Below are 18,499 nucleotides of genomic sequence, written 5' to 3'. Positions count from 1 at the left end.
TTTTGTGTCTCCAAGGTGTATTTTTTATCTCTTTCTCTGTCTTTAGTATAAATACGCTTGTAAACTTAGAGAGTCTGAGAAATCCTTTGAAACAGACAAGTGGGTGATTCCCCTTGCTGTATGGAATTCTCCCTGTGATCACAGTATAGCCTTAAATAAAGAAAAGCTGGCTCTGTCAGTTCTGATTCAACCACAACGTGAAGTTTGATTTCTTCCACAGAATGAATCAAGGATTTTTCTCCTGTTCCTGTCATTTAGTAAAAAGCTGTTTGGTGGCCATATTGAGTATGAATTTCTTGCTTTTTTTGTTTTTTTCCCCCTTCCCCCATGATTGTTTCCAGTCTGATCTTGATCTTTAAGGCCCAGTGTGTTTCACACAAACATCGACCATCAAGTTTCTGCATTGTTATTCTGCACACCATCTGCTTCTTACTTTTAGCTGATCCCATTTGTGCCTAGACATGATGAAGAATGGTTTACTTGTCTAAATCTATCCCAACTATGCAGTTGATCCAAGTAAAAATGTCACCCTAAGCTGTCGTCTGTCTAGAGCAGGGCCCTCCTCTCAAATGTGTCCACAGTGCTCTGGAAAATTATTATAAAACAAATATATTATGCTGAAGTTAAATTTGCTCCCTTTAGAAACAACAGAGAAGCTACTTATTTCCTTCACTGGTAAAAGAATCAGGTCTGTACTGGAACTGTACTAGATCCATTTCTGCCTCTGTGCTAACAAGAATGCACACCAGCACTGCTGGTGCCTGTGTTCCTGCATGGGGCCCACAAGGGCCTCATAGATTTGGGAGTTGGAGTGCCTACCCCAGGCAAATTGGCTCTGCACCTCAGCATAGCTCAACAGCGCAATCAGGTCCACAGTCTTGCCCTAGGACCAGCTGGGACCCTGGGATGCTGTGTGTGGCATCAGGGAGGATGCTGTCGTGTTCTTGGGGGCTCTGTCTGAGATTCTGGGTGCTGTTGGGCCTGGGCACGTGCCTGCAGCACAGGGATGTGGCATGTGGGAGGAAGCCAGGTAGTGGGGCTGTCCCTGGCAGCCACTGCAGGCTTCATGAACCTGCTGTGGCTGGCATGGGGCCACTGCTGTGGGACCATATGGCCAGAGGCAGGCAGCAGGTGGCACAGACCCCAGGGTCATGCCAGGGTTATTAGAGGACTTTAAGGCCCATGCTGTGGCAGGAAGAGAGCCATCCAAGCCCTTGTGCTGGAGAAATTCCAAGTCCCATGCCTCTGAAGCAAGCCTGAGGGTGCTCCCGATCAGCATCTACAAAGGCACTACTGTGCAGTAGACTAATTTACTGTGCAGTAGCTGCCTGCATGTGTAGACAGTGATAATTTACTGCACACTAAATTAATCTACTAAACAGTAAAATGTCTTGTGTAGATGTGCCCCTTCTCTCTCTTAGAAGGGAGCTTTAGTCAAAACCCTGTTTTATTATTTTATGCCTAATGTTCCCAGAATGCTTTGTATTCTTGCTAAGCTTCCAAATCTATTAGTTGGATGAACTACTGAAGGCTCTACACTGGTTGCAGTGTCATGACTGTGGTACCCAAAGAACATACTGCTAAGTCAAAGGCAAGATGTATGGATGCTTTTCGCAATGTGCTCATCATTTGCTGTACTAAATAAGGACAGAAATGTACAGAATCCAGATAGAAGTTTCCAGATGTTGTAAATAAGTGGAGTATAAATGCCAGTCTTAAGGTACAGATAAACCTCATTCTGTCCCATGAGGTTCTGACAATCGCAGCAGCAGGCCACTCCTTTATGTCTTTCTGCTTGGTGTTGGTTTTGATAGTTCTAACCAATAAGCCAATTGATCTTTCAGTTTGGTCACTCAAGCTATTATTTAAAGCAACACAGAGCTCACAAAGGATTGGTCAAGGTCAGTGTGTAAGTAATGCCTATCACCGGTTTATAAACATAAGCACTCCCTGTTAAGAATGGATATAAGCACTATGGGTATACAGGAACTTGGGAATTATTTCAGAAATGGATGCTTCTATTTTGCCTCCCAGTGAGTAGCTGAATCAGAGTGTAACAGGAAACCATTTTTTGCCTGCTCCCCCTCCAATGTGAAGCCCCTCCATATGGCAAAAAGCCCCTTTTGCGGTCTTTGCCACCTTTTGGGGATGGTTTCTCTTTTCCACCTTTTCTTCCTTCCTCCCTCTTCTTCTTTTCTTATATCATTATTATTTTTATAGAATATAAGGTGTACTTGTAATAAAAATACAGTTTGTAGATCATTTTATGGGTATAAAATAGTATTCTGCATCAGTATGTGTCGTCCCCCCTCCATTGTATGTGGTCTATTTGTTGCAGGTGCCATGGCATTTCACCCTTTTATGTTTTATATTCTGTGCTTTTTAACTTTGTAACAAATGTACTTTAAGTTTAAAAATAAGGTGTACCATGTAACACTGTTAGCAAGGGCAGGAATCAAACCACAGCTTCTCTGTATGGACCGGATCCCTGAATGAATCTTGATTGATTGAATAATACAGTAGCTAGACAGGATAACAAGCTAATGACTGGCAATTAACACCTGCAAAACCACAGACTAAGGAGAGGAAAGAATCAATACAGAGCCAGGAACTCCCTGAAACTTCACTGTTAAATGTACAAAAGCCCCAGTTTGAACTAATCACAGCAGTGAATGAATCAAACTTCAACAGACTCCCAAGCCTGCACGTACCTGTGGATGTGACCCATGGGGCTGACAGCTGCCATCCAGCAACCATTAAGGGGATGTCCCACGAGGTCAATGACCGTTGGATTGGGTAAGCCTGAAAATTGGGGAGTTACCAAAGTCTGCCAGAGAGGGATAAAAGGCAGCGAAGAATGACCCCCAATGGCACCCTCTTTGACCTGATCAGCACCCTGCCTGCCCAGCCAGAAGGACCAGCTGGCAACCCCCTTCTGAAGCAACACTGCACTGAAAGAAGCCATGACTGGCCATCAACGGTGGACTCCAGCACTTGGGGATAGGTATATCTTGACATCGGTGCTAAGTGTTCTTAGCTAGCTACTGTGAGTGTGTGTATGTGCATGAATGTGTGTCTGTTTGAGGGGAACAGCCCCAAGGTTTATGATCTGACTTTTGCATCCATCTAATAAACTAGAATTTTATGATGATTCTGTGAGTTGGTCCTCTGTAGCCAACAACAGTCCAATGTTGTATATGAGCTACAGAATAAAAAGACCATCCATACTCAACACAGACTAAGAACACAGATGGAAAGACTAGTGGGACAGCACAAAAAAATCAAGAGGCAGGCTGCCTCTTCAGGCCCCTCAATAAATCTCATCCTCCCTCTATAGCCAGGCTAGTTCTACAGTGACTAATCACGGTCTCCCTTTGCCACGTTTCTTTGCCCAGTCAGTCCCAGTCCTCTCCCATGCCTCTGATCTGTCTCATGATTCTTTGGGATCTAATTGAGTTTTGACTTTTGCAAGATGGGAGTACTGAAATTTCAAGAGCAGTGGGTGCAGCAAATTTACATAGCCTGGGGAACACAGACACATACATAAACCAGTTACCTCTGGGGGAAACAGAGCACTTTAAATGTAATTCTACACTGAAGTGGCAGCATGCTGAATTATGGGAGGCTCAGACTTTCCCCACCTACCTGGTCCTGCTTATACACGCTAAACCTGGAAATACACCACAGAGCCCATAGTGACAATTGTCTGTGGTTATTCTTGAGACCTTGAATGCCAGTATACTGATGAATCTGGAACCTGGAACAGTTTCACTGGAATATTCTGGGTTTGGAGTTTCTGAGTGCAAGCAGCTGGGTAGGGTTTTCTCTGCAGTATCCTCTCTAGGGCACCAGTGTATGTGGGAAGTGCTTTTCTGGAGGGGACTGATCTCATAGAAAGATTTCATAGGATTTCACAGGAAAAAATTCTGATTTCACAAGAGATGTTCCAGTGGCTGTTGCATAGCTTGGTGTCCAGCCATTTGGGTGAAGTGCTGTTTGAGTTATTTTTCTATGTTTGGGTCATTCTTGTAGCTGATTTGCCAGGGCACCCTACTTTTTTCATAGGTGTGGGGAGGTGGAGGGAGCTTTTCCCACTGCTCCAGGTTTTTTCCCTTTATTTTTCCCTAATATTTTGGGAAAGTTCAAGATATTCATCCTTCAATGTTAATATCAAGTGATATTTCCTCTTATGCAGACACTGAGAAAATGCATTGAAAAAAACCCCTTTCTTTAGAGTGATGTTTACAGCAAGAAAAAAAAAGATGTATTGCTATGTAAATGTTTATTGAATGAAACCTTTTTTAGAGGATACATGAAATACATTTCCTTAACTCTCATAAAGATAAGAGTTTTTAAGATAGATTTGTAACCACATGTTCTAGAGCTATCCTATGAGTGTAATATGTCAAAATTAAGAAGGGTACTAATTTGGGGTGGAAAGAAGTATTTAACTTATTCAGTTTACATGTAGAGTACACCTGGAATTTTCCATAGTTGAGAACAGTTGTCTCTCATGTCAATTCTGGGAGACTTAAATATATAATAAATTATTTCCTTTGCATTTAGAAGTTCAGAAACAATGACAGCCTGGATGCTGCCAGATATGGAAAATTGTTCAGTACTCATGAGAGGCCCTGAGCCCTGCCCTCTGAACTTGGCTCCACCTTGTCATGGAAGGAGATTGGCAGGGATTACTTATTTTCTGGTTGAAAAATAGTACATTTCTAACAGTAATGTCAATTTCAGTGGGAATAGCTGTTAGAGATGGGGATTATGTTGCAGAATTATTCGAGCCCAACTCTGCTCAATGCTTGGATCAAACACCTGGGATGCAAGTGATGGGATGTAAGTGTCTGTGTTAAGGGCTTCCTCCCTTCCCAGCAGGGGTAGGTGAGTAACCCACATGTCACACGCCAGGTAAAAACCAAGTGTTACTCTATATTTTGAAGAAAAAATCAATAACACACTTAGAAATCATTATAACAAGCCTCTGAGCTGCAAGCGCGTTGGGCTGGAGGAAAGGCACTCCACACCCTATCCCCTGTTATTACCTGATAGGTCTTGAGAACCCCATCCTGTGTTCAGGGTGGCAAGACTACCTTCTTTATTGGGTCCTCAGCCTTGTCTTCCCCAAAGTAGTTTCACTTGGGACCTGTCTCTTCTCATCTTATGTACTTTTCCTCCCCCGTTATCTTCCCCAGGAGGGGGAGTTCACTTTTAGCCTTACTGCCTTTTCTGGGATCAAAGCCAAACCATTATCTCATTTTGCAAGCTGTTATTTTCTAATTTAGAATTGCTATCTTTGCACTCTGCTAGGCCCGGGACTTTCCAGGGCAGAGGGTTGGTTTAGGGCAGTTCCCCTTTTCTCTTCTTTATTACCTAGCGGCAGCAGATGTATTAAGTCATGGCCTCTGGGTTGTGTGAAACTGATCTCCCCTTCAGGCCTCCTCCCAGGAGCCTCTCCAGGTTAGGCCTGGTTTGGGCCTGAGAGTCTGCTGGATGTTGCTTTGTTCTTTGCATTAGTTATATATAAAGCTTTCCCCTCTCTGACTCTCTTTTCTTTTTCCCTCTCCCTTCATCTCTCATTTTACACTTCCAGTTACCAGATACGTTTTCCCTGACATTCCCTGTGTCCCTCTCCATATATAGCAGATGATACAAATTATCCCAAATTATCCCCTTCCCTCTCTTTCACTCTAAGCTTGTCTCTGGCTGTCAATTGATCCCTGTGTCTGTTCTCTGTTTTTGGCATTACCCTTGGCTTGTGCCTCCTTTGGTATTTTTCACTGAGGTCAAGAGACTTGAGAAGCTCTGTAATACCGAAGGACACACAGAACTTCTGGATGTCAGTCACTAATTCAGAGGTAGGCAATTATTTGGGCTGGAGGGCCACTTAGGGAGTTTTGGTGAGCTGTCATGGGCTGGGTAGGCATCCCACCCTCCCCACCAGCAGCTCACCAGAACTCCTTAAGTAGCTCTGCTCCACACTTGGCTGGGCAGCTGGGATGGGGCTGCAGATAGGCAGGGAGTGTCATCCAGGACAGGGATGGGCAGATGGGTTTGGAGCTGGGATCATGGGGCCATGACAACATAGGGCAGAGCCATGATCTGCTGCCTGCTTGCTCCTGTTATGGGCGCCAGTTCCCTGGGCAGGGGCATGCTGGAAGTGATTGCAGTTCTTCCCCAGGCCCTGGCCCCACACTGTCATTGCCCTGTGATCCTGGGGTCCCCATGGAGACTGGCTGGGACCCATGTGGGCAGGGCGCATGGCCAGGTGGATGGGATGGGCCCATGTGCATATGGGGAGCTGCGTCTGGGAGTGGGACAAATGAGCAGGGCTGGGGCTGAGATCCTGGGGTGGCTGCAGTGTGTGGCCAGAGCCTGGGCAGAGCTGCGATCCACTCCTCATGTTCCCCTTCCTAAAGAACTGGCACTCATCACAGAGGCAGGTGGGCAGCAGATTGTGGCTCTGCCCTAGGCCCCAGCCCTCCACTGTCACTGTCCTGTGATCCCAGCATTGCCCATCTGTCCTGCTCCCAGATGCCACTCCCCGCTCATCTGCAGCCCCATCCTATCTGCCTGGTCAGGCACCCTGCCCATGTGGGTTCCACTCCTGGTGGTGGGGGGTGAACAGGTTGGGTGCCTGGGAAGTGGGGCCAGGCCCAGTGGTGGTGACAGGAGGAAAGAGCTGCAGCCACTAAGCGGAAAGCAAGTCCAGCCACTGTGCTGCCCCAGCTCTGCTGAATGCCTGAGAATAGCAGGACTGGCCACATGCATCATGGCCCAAGCTGCCCTCTGAAACTGGGCTGGGCAGGGCTGATGGACCTGCCACAGGCTGGACAAAATCCTGTGACTGGCTAGATCTGGCCCACAGGCTGTATTTTGCCCACCCCTGCACTAATTCTTATTCATCTTGCTTTTATTGCTAGGATTTCATGTGACCAGGAGAGGACAAGACGGAAAGTCCAGGATTTATCCCAAAGCTTTGCAATGACAGAAGTGAACACAGTCTCCCTGCGTCCTACAAAGACCAGCCTGAACAGCAGTCAGAATCAGACAGAATGCCAGATGGATGATTTAGCTGAAGTGGTCCTGGATAGCATCACTCTGCTGATCTGCCTGTTTGGACTGGTGGGGAATGGGATCATCCTCTGGATTCTTGGCTGCCACATCAAGAGGAGTCCCTTTTCTGTCTACATCCTGAATTTGGCCATTGCTGACTTTGGTTTCCTGCTCTGTCTGCCTGTTTTCATCGCAATGTATTATATTTATTGTTTTACTTTACATTTTCCCATCATACTAGACACATTTTTCCTACTTTCACTACTGACATATAACACCAGCCTGTTTCTTCTGACAGCCATAAGCACTGAGAGATGTCTGTCTGTCCTCTGCCCAATCTGGCAACATACTCACCGCCCAAAGTATCTGTCTGCCACAGTGTGTGCCCTGCTCTGGGGTCTTTCCTGTCTCACAACTGGACTAATATCATTTTTCTGTCTGTTTGAAGAATCTGACTATTGTACTGTTACACTCAAGGTCATGTGCATTTTAAGTTTCTTAATTTTCCCTCCTGTTATGATTATTTTCAATCTGATCCTTTTCATCAGGATTCAATGTGGCTCACAGCGACATCACCCCAGAAGGCTCTATGTTGTTATCCTGCTCACCATCATCTTCTTCCTCCTCTTTGCTGTTCCCTTCAGTGCCCAGATTTTTCTTAATATTTTTCAATATTTTGATTTGAAATTTGAGACATGTACTATGCTGGCCTCTGTAAACAGCAGCATCAACCCTGTTATTTACTTCTTGGTGGGAAACTATAGGAAGCGCTTGTTTAGGGGTTCTGTCAAACTTGCACTCCAGAGAGTTTTTCAAGAGACGATAGATCCCAGGGGCATAAATGAGATTCCTACAGCAGACATAATGGATACAACCATTTAAATCCCTATGGGAACAAGTCTGGGAGAAGCAGTTCTGAGCCTAGATGTTTTCATTAGTCATAGATTTCATAGACATTAGGGCTGGAAGGGACCTTGGAAGATCATCGAGTCCAGCCCCCCCGGCCCAAAGGGCAGAAAGTCAGCTGGGGTCATAGGATCCCAGCAAGATAAGCATCAAAATTGCTCTTGAAGGTGTTCAGTGTAGGTGCTTGAACCACCTCTGATGCAGGATGTTCCAGACCTTGGGGGTTCAGACAGTAAAGAAATTCTTAGAAGAACAGTCTCAACACTTGTCCTTACCCACCCACATGGAGCAGACCCACTCCCTACTGCATAACCCTAAGGTTCTAAGCATGTACAAAGAGTCAAATGAGTCATACAAGGTCTAAATCTGATCCCTTTGGACCCAATGGAGAAGTTGTATTGGCTTTACTGAGAGCAGAAGTGGATCCAAAATGGTCCAATTGATTTGTTGTATAAGAAAGCAGGTAAATCTCATTTCAAGAGGAGATTTTCTCTCCAGGTCAAGCTATTTCCTGTTCCTGTCTTTTACTTAAGTACCACTGTCAGGCAGTACATGAACCTATATACCAAGGGACACAATGCCAAAATACCACTGAGCATTTGGTGAGTTTGATCTCAGCTATTAATTATGACTTTCAGCGATTTGCAAAAGTCACTACAGTAACTGGATGTTATTCCTCTGTAAAGCTCTTTTGTTCTGTGATTTTATTTGCATATGTTCATTTTACATTTTTCTGAATGGGAGGCTTTTTAAATTGGAAAGGCGGGACACATGCCTGCCTTTCCTCCCCAACACTGGAAGCATAGCCGGAGCAGAGCCAAGCAGGATGTGGGTGGGTGCAGACTCCCCACCCTGCTGCCTTTCCCCTGGGACCCCACACCAGCCATATGCCCCCTGCCTACCTGGCAGCAGTAGAGGACACAATTCCACACCACTGCCACTACCCTGACAGCTGCAGGCAGACAGGGGGTGCATCACCAAGGTGGTGCCAGAGAAAATGCAGCAGGGCAGGGAACCCAGAGCCCATAGTGGGCAGCCAGCATATGCCCCCACCCCATGCACAAATACGGGGGGCATGTGCCCACCAATGCCCCCCTTCCTGGCGGGGGGTGCATGCAGTGGCAGGAAGCTGACCCCCTGGATGAGTTGTCTGTGGATCTGTCTCACTCCTTTCCATGGCCCCAGGGCCTTATTCACCACCCTGGCTGGGCAGCACCCCTAGGACCTCCCCCACTCCCTCCCTCACTGTGTGGGCTTTGTTCCCCCCTTACCTCCTCCCTCCCAAAGGCATATCTGCAAGGAGTTGCTTTCCATGCTGCCCAGGTCTTTCCTGGCCATGTGCATGTGTGCAAGTGTGCACATACACTTGCTACCCTCTGCATCCTGCTCCCAGCAGCCCCAAGCAGCTCCTTGTAGGCTGGAACACAGCCAGCCTCCAAGGGGAGAACCAGATCCCTGCAGGATTCTGTGCAACCAGACAAATGCTGTCCTGGAGTTGTGCAGCCTGGGAGTGAAACTTGATCTGATTCTGGGACTAACCCACCCAATTAGGGACCGGTGGTCACCCAACACATGTGGCCCTATTAGGCCACAGGAAACTAATAAACTCTGCAGCAGGTTAGTACTTGTATATGCAAGTACTATCCTCCTGAGGAGTTTTTGTATGCCGCAACATATGTGTAGATGCTGATCTGGCTGGCTGGGGCATGAAGGTGCTTCAGTGCGAGGACTGCCTGCCAACTAGCCCCACACTGGAGCACCCTTATGCCCCAGCCAGCTTCCCCTCACCCCCCGCAGTACATTGTGTTGGGTTGGATGAGCCCTGGGTTGGCAGGCTGACCCTTCGAGTCCCCTGCTAGCCGTTCTTGCTCCAACCCAGCTCAATGTTCTGCTGTTCTGGGCACTCATTCAAATACTGCATCTGGGAGCAATGAACTCTGGCGTGATCTGTGCTGCAGTTTCTTGCTACATGTTAATAGCATGTGTAGATGCACCAGTGAGACTAAAGTAATCCACAGGAAATAATCTGATACTACCTAAAAACTGTGTTATGGTTATCTGTAGCAAACAGAAAAAGAATGGCCACAGTAATTTATGGACCAAGTTTCCTACATCTGAAAATAACAGTGTCGTTACATGTTATGATCAGGACATGCTGAAGCTAGGTGGCATTAAAATTATAATGTTGTCCAAGCAGTCACTTAATAAGGGTTATTTTTTTCTTTCCTCTGTATTGCTTACACCAGCTGTTAGAAGGCTGGTGAGCAGGGCTATAGCTAAAAACTGCCAAGCTTCCCTTGTTAGCTAAATCTCCAGCAGCACTACTCTGTCTCTCCCTGACCCTTGAGGCTTATCCCTTACCCCAGGTTTCCTCTCATTCCCTGGGGATCACTGCTGACACCTCCCTTGGGGCTCACCTTTGTCTCCTGCATCATTGCTCACCTGCAGCTGGTGGTGTTGTCCTGGAGGTGAGGAAAGCTTCTGTCCCAATCCAGGGCCTGGCCTCAGCCTAGAGAACAAAAGCAGTGTTTGTGGCCAGATGGATTCCTCCTCCCTGCCTACTCCATGGCTGGGGAGAAATAGGGGATTCAGGTAGGGAGACCCTTCAATCAGTGCCTCAAACCTGGAGGAGGAGAACTCCCAGATGAAATGGAGCCCTGAGTGAGGACAGACCAATCAGTCCAGGACATGCCGGAGGCAGTGTTTATCATACAGTGGGTGTATCTACACAAGACTTTTAACTTTGCATTAGCATAGTTTATTGTGAAATAAGTATGTGTGTCTACATGTGCACATGCTTACTTTGTCGTAAACTTCACTAAGACTGAGTAAATTTTCTACCTGCAAATGCAAGTAGCAAATTTACTTAGCATTAGTAATGGTACAAGAGTACTCGTGTAGACACCTGACCATGAGCAAAATCTGCTCCTGGTCAGCCATCCATCAGTGAATGGGAGATTGCTCCCTGCCCCTGGCAGCTACCTGCTGCCAGGGTAGGCGCCGCCATAGGATCCTGGTTGGGGACTATGTCCCCCTGCTCTGGCAGCAGGGAGCTCCAAGTCCCCTGCTCCAAGATTGTGATTGGGGAGTGGGGGCTGTGAGACCCTTATCTCTCAGTCTGAGCTCTGTGATCACAGGTTTTGGGCTGGGAGATTCTTATCCCTCAGCAGCAATTCCACAACTGTGGGGCCAGTGCTCTGTGGTCATAGGGCTCTGACTGGGAGACCCTTGTCTCCCAGCAGTGGCTCTATGACTGTGGAGCTGCTTCTGGGATATGCTTATCTCCTAGCCCAAGCCCCATGGTCATGGGACTCAAGCTGAGAGATAAGGGTCTCCCAGCTGAGTCCCATGACCACAGAGCTCAAGCTGGGAGATAAACATCTCCCAGTAGTGTCCCCGTGGTTGTGGACCCACTGCTAGGAGATATGTGTTTCCCAGCCTGAGCCCTGCAACCATGGAGCCAGTGCAGGCAGCCAGCTGCTGGTGGGGACAGGGGTGCCTATTCCCCTGTTGGATGAAAGACTAACACACAGGTACAGCAACCAAGGTCTTTATTGAGTAACACACATAGATTAAGTGGGGAAAAGCAATGCTCTATCTAAAATCATTCATACTTACACACACACATACACAAGCCAATCCACTGGTGTTCAGGTTGAGTCACAATGGCTACTTGTCACAGGAGCACCGAGGTGTCCTGTGCCAGGTAATGTAACTTGGGGTGGGGGTGTGTCACAGGAGCACCAAGGTGTCCTGTGCCACGTAAGTGAAAGTATCAGAGCTGTCAATCAGCAGGGCAGCTCAGCTGTTGGTTGCCATCACAACCAAGCAGGTCAGGTGGCCAGAAGGGGGCAGGGCTGGGCCTTTATAAACAGCCCAGGCTGGAGCCTGAGCAGCAGTTCTTCTGCGGTAGCTGCAGTTCTGTGGGAGGGCTGAGCAGCAGAGTCAATGGTGGTGGTTTGACCAGCTGCAATGATGCAAGGGGAGAGCAAACCCTAAAGGGTGTATGGTTTGAGAGCCAGCAGGGCACGGAGGGTATGTTATGAGCCAGGAGGCTCCTTGGTGTTTGGGTATAGCCGTTTGGCTTGAGCTTGAGTTATAGTTACGCCGGAGGACTGGGTGAGGCTGTAGGGCATGAGGCGGCCTCACAGGAGCGCTCCAGTGGCTTGGGGGGCTCCTGGTGCCCAGCGGGGGGCATGGAGTGTGTGACGCAGTCGGCACAGTGGATGAGTGTTTGGAGAGGCGCTCGGTGAGTGGGGGTTGTAGCCTCAGCGCGCGAGGCGCGGCACAGGCCCCAGAAGGGGGCAGCAGGCGCGCGAGGCGCGGCACAGGCCCCGGAAGGGGGCAGCGGGCTTTGTGGTAAGCCCAGGGGTGCCAGAGAGGGGCACCAGGGTGTGATAGGCCCAGGGGCACCAGAGAGGGTGCCAGAGGGCAAGGGACCAAACAACATCCAGAGAACAGCTGCGAGGCTTGGGGCGTGCTAAAGGGGAGGTAGGAGGCATGCATAGCCCTTAAGGCAGGGGTGTGCAGAGGCACCCCATATGGAGTAGGGTTAGGAACACACGCACCGTTCACCAGGGGATAAAGGCAGCCTCCCATACAAAACTTATTACCAGCAAAGATGTGGCGGGCGAGAAACAGAGGGTGCTGAGTCCACCTTAAGTGACGGTAGGGGGGCGCTAGGGAGTTCATGGCCGCTCCTAGGCCCCACTCTCCCTCACACTACTCATGGTGCCTTTGGACATGATGATCTTATGGGAAGGATGTCAGCAGTTTTCTCCTGATGGGATGTGGATGGCATATAGTGTCATTGGGGCCTGGTCTTCACTGTCCTCTTATCAGACTTTTGTGGTGCCCCTGACAACCCACTCAGCCAATCACTTTGTTGTTGTTGTTGAGTTGAGTCGCTCAGTTGCTGAGATGGCTTTATCAAAACTCACAGTCCTTCAGTCATATACACCATGGCTTAGGCATACAGATGGCATAAAATCCTGAGACAGGGTGTTTATTCTTGCTCCTTATCTTGTAGGTTGTTTGTTGTTTTTCTAATATTCCTGTTCTCAAGGCTGCTTCTTCAGCAGACATTATATGCTTGAAAAACATATTCACTGACTCGTTCATGCATTTATAGTACAAAATTAACTTTAAATATTCTTAACACCTTGCCCAGCTCTGCAAGTGTGCAGCTGGGTGGGGAATAGGCTGGGGAGCTTGTCCCCTCCCCCCCAGCTGCACTGTCAGGGAGCTGGATGGGGATTAAGCTCCCCAGCCCCTGCCTTGCATGCCCAGGTGGGGGCAATGTCCCCCTGCCCCAGCAGCAGGGAGCTTCCAGCTCTCACTCCCCACTCTCCAATCATGAAGCTGTTGCTGGCAAGAGGCTAGGAGCTTGCTCCCAGACCCCACTGTGATCATGGGACAGTTCCCTGCCTAACCTAGCACTGGCTGGGACCTGCCCTTGGTTGGGACGGTTCCCAGTCAGCCCCAGGCTGCTTAGGGGAGCATGCGCAGCCTGGAGGTATCTGGGGACTGTCCCATTTTGGGCAGTCCCCAGCCAGTTCTGGGCTGCCCATGCAGACTTCCCTTTCCAGCTCAGGGATGTTCAGGAACTGTCCTAGTTAGGGGAAGGTCCTAGCCCCCAGCCCTGTGCCCTGATTGGGTGCTTGGCAAGAGCCCATTGCAGGGCTGCAGGTGCTTGGGAGCAAATTTTCTCCCTCAACCCGCATGTGTGCCAAAACCAACCAAAACCCCTTACTGGGTATGTCTACACATGTATTTTTGCATGCCTAAACTTAATGTACCTTTCCTTAAGGTGCTTTAAGATGATTTAGACATGCATCTACATGTGGACACACTAATGCACATTAAGGCACATTAAATTTAGGCACTGTCACTGAGTCGCAGTCACTGCCTGTGAAAGATTAATAAGTCTCGGTGACTGGGTAGTTCCAGGTCTCTGACCAGGGCAAAGTTTGACTCACTCTGTCCTCCAAGACAAACTGCTTCTGCCTTTCCTCTAATGTCACCCGCCACAACTTTGATGTAAAATTAATAGGCGGTGATGTTAGGTTTGAGACTAGTCAATCCACAGGCAAGGTCAGAGTACCAAGAATGATCCTAACTTTGTGACGTATTGTGTTCTTTGGGACAAGCCGACTGGCCTTAAGGTCCATGTTCTGGGAGCTCTACCAAGCCCTACCCTCCTGCCTTGTACCTTTAAATACTTAAAGTCCTATCTGCCTCCAGCCTTGTTGCTGTAGGCACCATACTTAGCTCCTGGGATGCCTGACAGTCCATCCTTTATAAGGATTAAAAAAAAGGTGAGCAGCTCAGCTGCTCCTCAGTTGTCCAGTGCTTGGCTCACTCTGATATCCGCTCATGGCTGAGCCTGAGTTCCTGGGGATTTTTGGGCTCTCCCACCAGCTCTGTGCTCCAAGCAGTTTCGATCTTGACTGCACAGCTGAGGCTCATGATCCTTGTGGAAGAAACAGCCGAGCTTTGATCAGTTGGCTCCTGGCTCAACTGCAGAGCCAGTGTGGGGCTCTGGCATCAGCCTTGCTGCCCATGAGGCTTCCCATTTCAGCTGGGGCTGGGTAAGGTACTCACCTCAACCATCCCAACTCCACACCAGTCCGAGCATCTAGGTAAGTCCCAGGTGCTTACAGGATTTAGGTCGGGGTGCAAGCCAGGTTTCATTTTTTTTCATTTCTTTTCATTTCCAGTTCTGCTATAGGCACAAATAGCTAAGTTGCATTACTGCATGTGCAGACATGTTAATGTGCATTAACGTGATGTGTGTCCTTGGCCGCACACTGCATTAATGTGCATTAGCGCATCTACACATATGCTGATATGACTTGGCTATTGACATCTAAATTTGATACCTGCTTTATGCAGGTATCATATTTAGGCTCCCATAGCCTTAAATTGCCTTTTTAAAGGAACCTTACAAGTGCACACATGTAGACACATGCCCTTAATGTGCCTTAATATGTAACAGTTGCATGTGTGAGTGAGATGGAGACAAAGAGACCAAATCTCAACCCAAAACTTTCAGAAGTACTGAGATGAACACACTAACCTTGACTTCTACTGAGACTAGCTGGGACTATGGGAACAAATATAATTGGGCAGAAACAGAAACAAATAATTTTAAAGAGGTATTGACAGTGTTCCTCTGATCACCCCTGTGTGCTTGCAGAAAATGCGTTAAATCTGGTATTTTTCAGTTTCCATAATCAGAAGAACTCACCTGTTGGGTAGAATGATGTTTTCAGAACTCTTATGTATCAAAGGCCAGCGCTGAATGGAACAGACCAAACATATGTAGATAGCTATAACCTAAGGAGAAAGAATGGATGTTAGAACAGGGAAGATCCCAGGTTTCTGAAAGGACACTGAGGAAAGTATGCATTGTTTAGCACTGGAAAGAAAAGTGAGCTACATACCCTCCCCTCCACCCATACCAATTATAATTCTTATAGACCCTATAGCTAAGGGTCTGACCCCAAATACTCAGATTGCTCTTTTGATTCTTTATGGCCTAATTTATGATTTTTGGAGATGAAAATACTGTAATCCTTTGAGCAGATCCTCCCTACATATACCTGCAGAGTAAATAGAAGAGCTAAGAGGTATGAACAGAGAACCGCAACTTTGGAGGAGGGACAGTCACTCTAAAAGTCACTTCCCTGAAGGAACATATGGCCATGGCTCAACTTATCCACTAATACCTCTAAGTTTTGTTTATGAAAGCTCAGTTAATCAACATTCTGGATTTCCTGATGACCCTCAGAACTCTTTCACCCTTTTTTCTTCTTGAGTCCATAGCCTTTATCATGGCTTTTACCCTGGGGAGACCTCAGAAGTCTCTGTTTTTATAATTTGGGTCCTTCTTTCCTCCTCTGGATAAGACATGGAAACAGACACCAAGTACCCACCTCAGAAAGAAAAGGGTATTCATTACTCTGGTATGACACGTATTCATTAGGGCTGTGTGAAACGGCACTGTTCCATTCTGACTTCAGTTTTGAGGTCTGGACGAAACAGTGTTTTATACTGAATTTCATTTTGAGTTGAAACAGCCTCACTGTTTCGCTTCATCAAAACACTGAGCCTGTTTTGTCGCTGTTTCAATGTTTTGCCTGACCATGGGGCTGGTAAAAGGAACTCAGCCCAGCTGGGCTGACTGCCCCCCATGATAGATCACGCTAGAAGTGGGAAGGCAGCTCAGCTGGGCTGAGTCCTGGATATTGCGCTGGGGATGGGAAGTCAGCCCAGCTGGACTGACTTCCCATCCCCAGCACTATGGTTGAAATGTTTTGACTTTCAAAATGTTTTGAATAGCCTCATTTTATTTCAAGGCTATTTTGATGCCCTTTGTTTCACTTTGATATTGCTGTTTTGACCTCAAAATAATTCAAAACAGTGTCAAAATGATACAGCCAGCGAAATTTCTCACAGCCCTTGTATTCATCATGAATATGATATTTGTGATGCATGCACAGATATTAACTTTAGTCCCATATTACCTTTAGTGCCTCTAATTAACTTACAATAACTACATGTGGCTTAGTCCTAGTGGCTTTCTGAGCCTCCATTCTGTCTCCAACCTCTCCTATCCTTGCACACAACAGGCTCTAATAACTTTGATTCCTACTCCATAGTTCCTGCTATATTATAGTGATCTGCTTCTTGCCACTTTCTCCCTCCTCCATCAATGAAGAGACTTGGGTGAGGTTGATATGTGAGACTTCTCTCTAAGCAGCTAACAAGGAAAACATTTCCTCCACTCTAGAGGGAAAACACTCACCAGCAGGCAGTATTGGCTTGCAGAAACCTTGGAATCACCATAGACACCAACAGCTCTTCTCTTTGGTCTGAATAAGTATCACTTCCCTGTGACTGCAGCTTCTGTTTTATTGGGCGCCTATACATGAGCAGTGAGGCTGCTCTGAAGAGCTGTAATTAAAGCATATCAGAGCAGACTCACTCTTAAATCTGGAGCATGGTTATTTTTGTGCTCCAGTGGACTCCAGTGTCTCGTGTATCAGCATCTCTGCACTGAAAAATCATGGCAAGGGCACTTTAACTAAAGCTTGTTTGACAAGCTTTAGTTAAAGCACTCTTTCTGCCATTGTTCAGTGCAGGGATGCTGATACATGAGACACTGGAGTCTTTTGGTGCATAGTAATTACCACACTCCCACAGACTCGATTAATCGAGTCTGCTATGATGTGCTGTAATTACAGTGCATCAGAGCAGCCTCGCTCTACATGTATAGGTACTGTCAGAGCTGCTCTAATTAAAGTGCTCCCCCCCCACTCCCAGAGCATGTGTATAAATGCTCATTATCATTTTCAGGACTCCTGCATTAACCCCCTCTGTTCCTGCACAGGATGCCTCCTTGGTCTGCACTTGCTGGGTGCGTCACTCCACTAATGGCACAAACAATTGTAAGGAACCTCACAGGCCTTACTCTTTTGACTTCTTTTAATTTTCTTTGTTACTCTATATTAACATTAACACTGTTCTGTGTTCAGCAAGGAGGCATCTGCAACCACAAGTGGTAAAATGTTATGGAAACCATTATCCATTGTAATAATATTTGTAGAATTCAATGTGGTCCAGGTTTTCCTCTCAATTTTGTGTCCTCTCTAGTCTCTCTCTTTTGCTCTCCTGCATCTCTTTCACCAATTTTCACTCCTCATGATTGCCCTTTGCTATTTTTTGTTCTTCCAAGTTCTCTGTATCCCTTAGCCCCCTCTCTCACGATCTCTCTCTGTTTATCTCCTTCTGTCCAGGCTGATCCTCACCTATCTGCTTTATTCTATGTCTCTGTGTTCCTAGCTTTCTCCACAGCCACTCTCTCCCTATTTCTTACTCAAATTCATTGGAATCTGGTGGTTCTAGGCTGTCTGACTGGGGAGGGTCTGGAATTATTGGGACAATGCAGCACTGTGTATACAAGTCTATTTACCCTTTACACCACAATACTAATTATCCTACTGCAGCACTATAAAAAGGGAAGTAATCTGCTTCATAGAATCATAGAAGCAGGGTTGGAAGGGACCTTGTAGCTCTTCAAGTCCGACCCCCTGCTTGGGCAGGAGAAAAACTGGGCTCAAATGACTCCAGCCAGGTAGGCATCAAGCCTCCTCTTAAAGACCCCCAGGATAGGAGCCAGCACCACTTCCCTTGGAAGTTGGTTCCAGATCCTAACCACCCTGACTGTGAAGTAGTTCTTATGGATGTCTAATCTAAACCTACTCTCCAACAACTTGTGGCTGTTATTCCTTGTTATGCCAGGGGGTGCTAGGGGAAACAAGGTCTCTCCCAAACCCTGCTCATCCCTGCTAGTGAGTTTATAGACCAGATTCCCCCTCAGCCTTCCCTTGTGAAGGCTGAACAGGTTCAGGTCCCGCAGTTTCTCATGGTGGGGTCTGCCCTGTTGTCCCCGGATCATGCGAGTGGCCCTCCTCTGGACAATTTAGGACAGTAATTCTCAACCAAGATGCCATGACACCTTGGGTGT

General features: G+C 47.3%; 1 protein-coding gene across 1 annotated transcript; it reads left to right on the top strand.

The window, feature by feature from the left end:
- Positions 1–6,933: 6,933 nt before the first annotated feature.
- On the top strand, positions 6,934–7,944 carry LOC149871210 (mas-related G protein-coupled receptor member H-like). Its single transcript, XM_090034882.1, has one exon. It carries the CDS (start codon positions 6,991–6,993, stop codon positions 7,942–7,944), a length of 954 nt encoding a protein of 317 aa, XP_089891008.1. The 5' UTR covers positions 6,934–6,990.
- The last annotated feature ends 10,555 nt before the right edge of the window (positions 7,945–18,499 follow it).

Source organism: Crocodylus siamensis, chromosome 2 (genome assembly GCF_052110815.1).
Source record: "Crocodylus siamensis isolate JL-2025a chromosome 2, ASM5211081v1, whole genome shotgun sequence".
Lineage (NCBI taxonomy): Eukaryota > Metazoa > Chordata > Crocodylia > Crocodylidae > Crocodylus > Crocodylus siamensis.
Note: the sequence above shows the minus strand (reverse complement) of the source record. Positions and strands in the feature narration are given on the sequence as shown.